This window comes from Bubalus kerabau, chromosome 8, assembly GCF_029407905.1.
Source record: "Bubalus kerabau isolate K-KA32 ecotype Philippines breed swamp buffalo chromosome 8, PCC_UOA_SB_1v2, whole genome shotgun sequence".
Classification (NCBI taxonomy): Eukaryota; Metazoa; Chordata; class Mammalia; order Artiodactyla; family Bovidae; genus Bubalus; species Bubalus kerabau.
In genome coordinates this window covers 120,620,589-120,630,985 of record NC_073631.1, presented here as the reverse complement: position 1 = coordinate 120,630,985, position 10,397 = coordinate 120,620,589, and the positions used below count along the sequence as shown (strand labels likewise).

The following is a 10,397-nucleotide window of genomic DNA, read 5'->3' as shown; positions in this document are numbered from 1 at the left end:
CTCGGAGATCAGACTGGTGGCGCACACTTTTGCCCCCTAAAGAAAGCCCTTGGCAGTCCACTTCCTGCGACCTTCGCTGGGCGGGTGTTGACCCTCAGATTCTGACTCCATCCTGAGGGTGGAGGCTCACTTTTTCGACCCCACTGGGCAGCTGGAGGAGGGGCTGTCTAAACACCAAGGAATCCCGCTGGGTGTCTGGTCCTCCACCTTTGGGGGAGCATGTTCCACTGGCCTGGGGGGCTGCGACCGTCCATGCTCAGCTCTCAGGCCTCAGCCTAGTCTCTGCGCAGCTAAGGAGGCCTGGGGACACAGCCAACCGGAGGGTGGGGGCTGTGCAGCTGCAAGCCGCAAGGACTTCCTTCCTAAAGGAACCCCGCCTGCTGTGGGGGTGACAGTCTGGTGGGGTCCAGGTGGGACGTCACCGGTACTGCAGTCTGGATCCAGATCCGAGCTGGGCAGAGCTGTGGGGGCCCAGGTGGAACTCAGTGGTGGCTGGACTTCACAAAGGGGCATCGCCTGCCCTGCAGCCTGACGCTGGTCTCCACTGTCTGTGCTCAGTCGCTCTGTTGTGTCCAACTCTCTGCGACCCCACGGACTGTAGCCCGCCAGGCTCCTCTGTCCATGGGATTCTCCAGGCAAGAATACTGGAGTGGGTAGCCATTCCCTTCTCCACGGGATCTTCCCCACCCAGGGATGGAACCTGTGTCTCTTGTCCTGCATTGGCAGGCAGATTCTTTACCACTGTGCAACCAGGGAAGCCCAGCTCCTAGTGAAAGTGGCTGGTGTGCACCGAAGTGGCTCTCCATGAGTTATGAGAGAATTCAAAAACATGTAATAAACATAGGAGCAAAACCAGAATCTCAGCGTTTGGAAGGTCTAAGAGTTCCTTCAGTCCAATTTCTTACTTGAAGGGGGGAAAAAGCAAAAGCAAAACCTTATGCCGCTGTAGGCCTAGTGTCTGCTTGCACACCTCTGAGGATGGGGAGCTCATCACCTTACAAAACCATACATCGCCCCTTAACAGCGCTATGATTTGCCAGTGGGATGAAAGACAAAAACTAAAAATGATTGCTGCATGTGGCTATGTGACCTTTTTATTAAAAGGAAGGAGAGGCCAATCAGGTAATAGAAGTTGGGCTAGTGTGGTTTTGTCTTTAGGAACCCCCAGCTCTGCGTAGGGGCAGAGTGGTGGCTCAGGAAGACATGGTCCCGCCCCGTTAATGCTCCTGGGACCAGGCAGTGGGACCAGGCTCTGGAGCCTCTGCAGCAAGACCCCAGAACGTGTCTTTGCAGAACCCGGGAGCAGCTCAGTTCCTGCCCGGAGGCCCAGCGTCCTTCCCCTTGAGAAGCCGGTGTGGAACGGAAATGCCTAAAAGGTCAGTCGCCTTGGGAACAGACGACCCTCTCTAGTCTCTGAGCTCCTTCTACTGGGAGAAGAAAACTGTAGCCAAGAGAGTTTGGAAATAGAACAGTGGGGTTCACAGGGCCATGTCGGCTGTCCTCTGAGGCCAGGTGAGTTGCAGTTCCCGAGGTCAAAACTCCCATCCACTTCCGGTCCTTTCCCTGCATCCGCCTTGGGATGCCGTCAGTCCGTGCTCTGGGTAAAAGACAACAACCCAACGTAAAGGAGAAGAGCCTCTTTGCCGCAGGTCAAGTGAGAGCTCCTCTCCCCAGGGGCTGAGCGCCTCTGTCCGGGAGCAGCCAGGGCCGGAGACCTGTTGTGTTCTGCAGGATTTTAAATATCTATTCAAAGAAAAAGCACCGGACTTTGGAACACTTCCTTCTGGTAAAGAAATGTGTACTTAAATTCCTTTGGTTGTTCTGTACTCATACAGGAGACATCCAAAGTGTCTTCATTATTAAAAAAAAAAATTATGCCTCTGGCTACAAAGGTAGGCATGTGCACGCCTGCCGTGGAGGGAAAGATCTGAGCATCTGAGCACCACGGCAGGTCAGCTGGGCTCAGAAACACACTTAAAAAAAAAAGACCTACTCATTCCATCTTGGACAACTGATATTTTACAATAAAGTGGTTTTTTTTTTTATTTAATGTAACTTTCAAGAATTTCAACACACAAAAATGCGGGGGAAATGTTCACAATTTTGAGAACCACAGTCGTAAATAGAAACATTCATTTCTTATAAGATTATAAATATTTGCTACTGGGACTGTAAAATGCACATGTGTAATAAACTAAAAAATAAAAAAAAAAAAATAAAAACCCCAAAACTTTGCTTCCTGCTAAAAAGGCATATCATTTCATTGAGTTTCCTAAGCAGCAGATGGTTATTCACAGAATTTTAAATTACAACTTTTGCTTTTATAGGTTTTTTTTTCTTAAAAAAAAAAAAAAGGTTTATGCTAGTATGTACAAAGTGAAATTATTATCGCAGTGAAATAAAGAGGTTTAAGGCAAAGAGAGAAGTTCACCCTCAGTCCTCAGGGCAGGGCCCGGGGGACCCCCCCTAGGCTGTCCCGGCACAGACGGACATTTGGACACAATTCTTTTTCCATACAATAAACAGAAGACAGTGTGGAGCTACAGATAAAGATATAGATAATGTGTTCGTTTATATATATGTACTTGGTGGGGATATATTGAATATATTTCATTTACACTGTACCACACTTCAAAAAATAAAATGTATATTTAAAAAAAAAAACAAGAAAAGACAAAAAGAGATAAGAAATGATTATTTACACATTTTCTTCTTTCCTCTAGATCCTGGAGAATTCTGAGTTCCTTTAAAAGTCAAGGTAGCCACATGTTCTAGAACTGCGGACTCTTACACGTGGACTCTTACACGTCTGTTTGTGTGTATATGAGCACACACACAGATATATGTACACATGCACACATATTTACCATGAAAGAATGCTCTCTATAGCAGAAGCGGCCACTTTAAAAACAGAAAAAAAGAAAAGAAAGTGAAGAAAAAGAAAAAGGAAAGAGGGGAACCGCCAGCTCCTTCTTCAGGACTCCGCAGCCCCCCGAGGCAAACCCAGCAGACCTTGGCTGCGTTTCTGGGCCCCCTGGGCATTGCCTGGGCAGCTGATGGAGCCGCAGGAGAGCTTCTGGGCCCAGGTCTGGAGGGACAGGACGCCCCGAAGCCTGTGAGCCTCCAGCCACTGGCGCCCTGAGCCTCGGAGCGGTGCCAGAGGTGGGACACTCTGGCGCTGGAGGCGGGCAGCTGGACAGGGGACAACGACGCAGATGCAGACGGAAGGATGCAGGGAGGCAGGGGTCAGGCCTCAGCGAGGAGGAGACAGGGAGAGAAGGCAGGAAGAGGGGAGGAGGGGAGCTGGCGCGGCCCGGCCCAGGCAGCCCCGGGGAGCAGGGCACCGGACCGAGGCCCAGCCGCCTGGGCATGTGGACCCTCCTGCCGGCCTCATCAAGCCCACACAAACAAAGTGGAAGAACTCAGGACCAAGTAGGAGCTATTTATTCGGTTCACAGTCGTGTGAAATGCAGCAATAAAAATCTTTGGACTTCAGCAAGTTGTTTTAATTTTTTCTTCTTTTGAAAAAAAAAAAAAAAAGTGTCCGATGTCCCATAATGGAACTTAGGGGATTAAAAAAGATGAAACCCTAAGTAGCCCCCTTTGCAAAAAACAAAAACAAAACCCAACATAAAGTTAGCATAATCTCATACACTTAAAAAAACTCAAAAAATATTTTATAGTCAGATATTTTGGATTTTACACCTCCTGTAAATTATATATACATAGAATATTGCAGAACCATAGCTAATACACGATATCTTCACTATTAATGCTGGTATAATCTTTATACACTGGCCCTTGATTTCTGATTTTAAATTATTGCATCATTTAGCCAGGGCGGGCTGGGACGTGGCGCCCGCCCGCCCGCCCTACTCGCTGTCCGACTTGCCCTCCTTGGCTGTGGTGGAGTGGTTGTACAGGCCCTGCGCCATGAGGTGCACGGCCAGCGTGTTCTTGCTGCCCGTGGCCTTCTTGATCTTGGCGCGCTTGTTCTGGAACCAGATCTTGATCTGTGACTCGTTGAGGCTGAGCTCCTGCGCCAGGCTCTGGCGCCGCTGCTCCGTCAGGTACCTGTTGGTCTGGAACTCCGCTTTGAGGCGCTGCAGCTGCTCTGCCGTGAAGGCCGTGCGGGGCCGCTTGTCTTCTTTGTTGGGGTTCTTCTTCTTTGGTTTGCGAGATCTGGGACCTGGGGGGGGCACGGTGGACACACAGAGCGCGGGTTAGGAGGGCTCCGGCCGGCCTGCACGCTGCAGGTGGGGGGGTTGCCACCCCGCACAGGAGGCTGCTCCAGCCAGTGGCGGCTGGAGGAAAGCAGGGCTGGGTTTGGGGTGGGCCAGGGCGGAGCTCTCGTGGAGGGGGAGGGGAGGGGGGCCAGGAAGTCTGCAGGAGCGGTGGGCTTGGGGGTAAAGGGCAGGCTTAACGGAAAAGTCAGGACAGCAAAACCCCCAAAACTCTGTGGCCAGGCTTCTTCAAGTCTTCCCTGAGGTTCTGTCCACAAATGGGGACAGGATGGGGTGGTTGCAGGGAGAGAGATGAGGGGGACAGACTGGAGGAGGGGTTGGGGCAGTCAGAGTAGCGGGAAGAGCCCCGCGGGTGCAGGGGGGTCTCCCCACTGGCCCGGGGCCATGGGAGCGAGCCTCAGGTGGGTACTGAGAACAGGAGGGGCCTGCCTCCCCCAGCCGGCCCTGTGGGCCCACGTCTATCCTTTCCTTTAAGGCGAAAGAGCAGGAGCTTCCCACCCTTCACCCCACCAGGTCTCCCCCCAGCCCCCTGTCCAGGAGAGGGGACACGCTGCTGCCAGCCCAGAAGCTGAGGAGGCCACGGGGGACCCTGCTGACCTTGGGCAGAAGGTTCACATTTCTCACCGACACACTCTTCCCAGGGCGGCCGCCCCACAGGACGTGAGGTTGGTGCAGGACGGTGGCGCTGGGGATCCTAGGGCCCCGGCAACAGAAAGGGCCTGAGAAAGGCAACCAAGTGTTGCCTTTTTCTGGGTTTCCAAAGGTCAGATGGGGCAAGGGGGTCAGAGAGGGAAGAGGCCTTTGCAGGAGGGGGTGGTGGCTGCAGGTCTGGGGGTCTTAATCTGTGAAGTGTGTGAAGTCATGCTGGGGGCCGGCTCACGCTTCTTCCGAGGAGCCCTGGCTGAGAGGCTGGAGAAGCCTAGAGCACCCAGGTCCCCACCCCTCGCCCTACCGGACTCTTCGGGATGAAGCCCGGGGGAGGGGGAGGTGGGGGTTGGGTAGGGGGCACTCTGACCAGGAGGGTGGATCATCACCCAGGCCTTCCCTAGCTAGGGATCTGGGGCGGTCCGCAGACCCAGGAGGCCTGGGGAACCCCCTCCTCAGCCCACCGAGCCTTGCGCTGTCTCCAGGAGCCACGATGGGAAAAGGAGGGCAGAGCCCGGTGGAGAGGGGGCACCGGACTGTTCGGCTCAAGCCCCGAGCCTTCAAGATTGGAAGCACACTCAGGCACACATCACCCGGGCGCATCGCGCCCCCCGCCCCCCACCGCGCCCACACTCCCTCACACGCCGAGGTGGCCGGCTCCTCGCCTGCTGCAGCCTGGCTTTTTCCCAGAGGGTGCGGATTCGGGGCGGCTGCCCGCGTCCCGGGGGCGCCGCGCGAGGCGGGCAGAGGGCGGCCCTGCGAGGCCTCTCCAGGCCCGGCGGAGGCCCCCACCGCGGCCTCGCGCGGCGCAGCCCGCCCGTTGTTCCCACCCCCAAACTCCCCCGTCCCGGGGCGCTTGCACACGCCAATCAGCCCACAAAAGGCCCGGGCCACTTTATGGAAAGGAAATCTCCCTAAAATCAGAGATTTTAGTTCCTTTTCCTTCTTGATTTTCGTTCAAAACGCAAACACTTAAAGAGTCTCGGAAAGACCAAACCTCCGCAAACAAAACAAAACAAAACAAAACTCTGCGTCGCTGCTTTCGTAAACGCCCGGAAACACATATCTTATCTTACGGGGCTTTTTTTTCTAAAGTCCAGGAAAACCAGCCACTGAGCCAGGCCCGACTGCCGGGCTTCCCCCGGCCTCTGGGGCCTGGCGCGGCCGCGACTCCCGCGCCGCACAAAGCCGGGCCTCGGCTCCTCGCCGGCCGTACTGTGAGCCTATATGTTAATTAAATATTAACAAAGGAGAGAGGCGAGAACAATGGAGCAAATTTCAGATCTAGCTGGAGAAATTGGGGTTTCATCAGAGATGCACACAGACCGTTTCTGCGGGCAGGCGACCAGGGGGGTGACTTAGTTGCGCTGTGAACTGTGTAAACGACCCCCGCAAAACAGTTGAGGGTTCGGGGGAAAAGGGGGGTCCGGTCTGCGCGGCCGGCTCGGGGACAAACGGAGTCTGCGCTTAATGGCGGTTCGCAGCCGCAGACCCTCATTTACTGCGGCTCATGCTTCTATAGGGACGTGGACTCAGCTTTTAAAAATCCCGGGTCTATGAAAAAGACGCCCAGAAGCTCTGCACACCCTCACCAGCTCCCCCGCGCACTTCCTCTGAAATCTGCTCCTTTCCTACCCAGGAAAGCTCGGTAAAGGTCCAGTCTATCTGGGAACAGCAGGCCTTCCTCCTCCAAGCTGTGTGCGCACCTCTTGGCAAATAAAACGAGGCACAGGGCGAAGGGCTCCTCTGTCTGCCTTCCTTCCCTCTGCGGATCCCTCCACCAGCCCCTGCTCAACCTCAGCTGAGTACGACCAGCCGAGCCTCGCTTTCTTCCCCGGACACCTCTGGGAAACTGGGGCGGCAGGATGAGTCTAGGTATCGGGGCGGGCTGGGCGTGGGTCCGGGTCTGGACCGAGTTGGAAGAACAAGCGAGGGTGTGCGCTTCCGGGCTTGTTTTCCAGCCATCCCCGTTCCCACCAAATAAACTCCGGCCAGGGCAGGGATACGCTAGGGGCTAGGAGAGGCCCCCAAAAGCAAGGGAGAACGGAGGTCCTGGTATTTTTCGCCGTTCTAGGAAATCTGTAGCCCCGAGTGAATCAACCCTGCCCCTCTCTCCGCCTGGCCGTGGCCCGGGTCAGCGTCGGCCGCACACAATGTCGCTGTGTGCGCGTCTTTGTGTTGGGGGCGAGGGATGCTCGTGTCTTCTTCCTCCCGGTAAGTTCCCGCCCCAGCATTGCCCCCGCAACCCCGCGGGCCTCCCCACGGCGGGCCGGGGCACGGGTCCCCAGGGCTCACCTGAAGAAGGTCGATCCGAGTAGCGCGTGCAGTATACCCAAGCCGGCCAGAGCATGGGCTGCGCGCCCAGGTTGGCGCTGGCCTGCGAACTGTCCGAGTCTGAGCTCACCGACAGGTCGCCTCCGCCCAAGCCGCGGGCCTTGAGCGCCCCGTCTAGGGGACCCCCGGGGTCTCCGCCTTTCTTGGCGCCGCTGTGCAGTGAGAGCGCCTTGGAGCCGCCTTCGCCGTCACCCGGAGAGTCGCTACCGCCACCGCCGGGCAGCGGCCCGCCCGCCCCAGGCGCCCCGGGCGCGTTCTGCCGGGGCTCCCGGCCCGACCCCAGGAGCTGCTCCGCGCCGCCCGCGCCGCCGCCTCCCTCCACGCCGCCTTCGCCGCCTGCCCCGGCGCCTCTGCCTCCTCCGGTTCCGGGACAGCACGTCCCCGCGTCCTTTCTACGGCCAAACTCGGGCCGCAGGATGTTGTCGATGAAGAAGTTGGTGATGCGGTGTGGGTGCTGGTGGTTGCCCGGCGCCTGCAGGACCGCAGGCAGCATCAGAGCCCGCCGGCGGCCAGTGTCCGGGTCGCCCGGGCTGCCGGCGCCGCCGCTGGGGCTGGATTCCGGCGGCCGCTGCCCCTCCGCCGCCGCCGCCTCGCTGGGCTTGGGGTCATTCTCCTCCATGCTGCTCGCAACAAATCCCGAGTCGGTTCTCCGGGGAGACCAGTCAGCCTTCCGTTCCTCCGCTCCGCACGCGGAGACTCCCGAGGCCGGCCGGTGTCCCTTCCCCGCCGACTCTCCCGAGGGCGAGCGCGGCGGCCGCAGCCAGGGCTGAGGTCCTACACGTCTCCAGCCGCGCTCAGAGCCGAAGCCACGTTCCGATCCACGAGTTGAGTTAGAAAATACCAAGAGTCGCCCCGCGCCCAGACGCCGGGAGATTCAAAACAGTGCGGTCCGAGTCTTCGCAGCGCACCCAGGAGCTAGACGGTCACAAAGGTCCGGCGCGGACCCGGGGCGCCTCGGTGCTCCGCGTGCCTTTCCACGGCCGGCTGCCTCCGGCTCCGGCGCCGCCGCCGCCCGGCCGCCCGGGGCTGGAGCTCCGCGCATGCAGGCAGCGCGCTCGCCTGCGCTCACGCCGGCCGGGGCCCGCTCGGGCCAACGCTGCCGCCGCCGCCGCCGCCCGGCCGCCCCCGCCCGCGCGCCCCAGCCGGCCCTCTAGGGTGCGGGGCGCGAGCGGTCAGCGCGCCCGCCGCCGCCAGCACGCACATGGAGGCCCACGGGCCCGCGATGCGCTTGGCCGGCCTCCGGGCTCCTGCGCGCGGCCACCGCCCCGCCGCGGGCCGGGGCGCCCCCGCCGAGCCCCGCCGAGCCCCGCGGCCCGAGTCGCATGGGTGAGCGGCGGGCCGGGCCGGGCCGGGCCGGACCGGGCTGGGCCGCCCGCGTTCCCTCGCCGTCCGCGCGCCCTCGCGCCTCGGCCTCCGCGCGGCCAGGAAATTTCCAGGCCACTCGGCGCAACCCGAGACACTCGGACTCTGGATTTTTGTTCTTATTTTTAACCGAGCCCCCTCGAGTGACGTCGCGGGCCGGTCTCCTGGACACGTGCCTCGGGCCAATGGTCGTAGCGCCGCGCGCCCACGTGACCAGCTCGGTGACAGCGGCCTCCCGCCGCCCCGCCCCCCCTTAAAGGGGCCGCGTCCCTGCGCTCCGGGTGCAGAGCCTGGACCCGCGAGACCGCCGCCGCGTCCTCTGCGCGCGCGCGCGCTCGCGTTTTCCCCACGGCTTCTCGGCAATCTGAGAAACGCCCGCGACAGCCCCGCCGGGTCGCCCACACGAGGACGGGGACAAGAGCTAGAAGGGTGCTTTTTTTTTTTTTTAACATTTCCATGTTGTTTACCGTGGGGGGGGAAATCCCACAATTCCTTGCACAAAATGCATAAATAACATTAAATGAGCTGCCGAAATACAAAGAGACTTCTGGTAGTCCGCCTTGCTGGAGTGGGGAATTGTCACTTACATTTGACTTTGGTAACCCGGGCAGCTTCCCGTCTTTAACGCAGAGCTGACGCGCAGGCCCCTTTCTGCAGACACTCACTGTAAGTGTGCGCGTGCGTGTGTGCGCGCGTGTGCAAGGAGCCGCGTGCATGCGGTCGGATCCCACCCCGGCCACGGATCCTCCTGAAACGTGCATGCAGACCCGGAAGAGCTCAGGAACGCGATGTGGAACTCCGTGTTGGGGAAAGAGAATAAAGGAGCACTGCGCATTATAACCGAATCTTCTTTCTGGAAGGAGAAGGGAAGGGGATGGTTCAGCCAAGCCTTCAAAACCACGTGGAACAAACTACTCCGCAGCGGCTGCCTCCTCCCAAGTCCCCCCTCTCATCTCCCACCCCCAGTTTTTACCCCACCAAAGGTCCGAGGGACTACAGGACAGTCACTTCTTTTTCTCGTCTTAAAATCTTTTAAATTAGTTTTTCTGGAGGGCCCATATGAAAGGGAAATTAGAAATCAAATGGGGTGGGGCCCCAATTTGTTTCCCTTCTCCTCTCCCCTCCTTCCAAGATCCTTTCTAAGCTCCCTTTCCAGCTGCTGTCAGAAAGTCCAACTGGAATTTCTGTTTCCTCTTCTCCCACCTCCTGCTTGTGGCTCCTTCGTCTTCACTCCTCTGTCCCTGCCCCCAGCTGCAGACACCCCACCAAACACCCGTTGTGACCCGAGACACGCTTGTCCATCATTTACAAGGCACTTTCATGGAAATTTTTAAAGTTCGAGAAACATCCGAAAGGGCAACTCACAGGGTGCTGGAGCACTGGCATGACAAAAGTACATTGGAGGGGGTATGGGAAGGATGGGGAGAAAGGGAGAGCCCATGTGGCTTCAGGGTGCCCAGCAACAGAGGCCTGCTTTCGGTGACCCTGGGCCTGGGCAGCCAGCAGGAGGCTGTCAGGCTGGGAGGATGGAGCAGGTCTGGTCCAGCAGCCTTCATGGTAATGTGACCGCCAGGCCACCTCGAGGCTTGAAGGCTTGACTTGCTTAGCTTTTCCTTTGGTCCCCACGAGGGTCCCATTGTCTCTCTACCCCAAATCGGTCCACCCACTGCAGGCTCCAGGGTGAGGCCTGGGTTGAACTAGAAGCAACAGTTACAAGGTGCTTCTGGGGGAATTTAACCCACGGAGGAGAGGCATGAAGTGGGTAGAAAGAGGTACTAGGCTGGGTCACCTGGCCGTTAAATGCAGGTAGTG

At 58.3% G+C, this 10,397-nt stretch overlaps 1 protein-coding gene across 1 annotated transcript; it reads right to left on the bottom strand.

Moving 5' to 3' along the window:
• Positions 1 to 1,674: 1,674 nt before the first annotated feature.
• EN2 (engrailed homeobox 2) lies at positions 1,675 to 7,842 on the bottom strand. Its single transcript, XM_055589627.1, has 2 exons — positions 7,185 to 7,842; positions 1,675 to 4,189 (listed from the first exon to the last, which is right to left on the bottom strand). Exons 1-2 carry the CDS (start codon positions 7,840 to 7,842, stop codon positions 3,873 to 3,875), a joined length of 975 nt encoding a protein of 324 aa, XP_055445602.1. The 3' UTR covers positions 1,675 to 3,872.
• Positions 7,843 to 10,397: the final 2,555 nt, after the last annotated feature.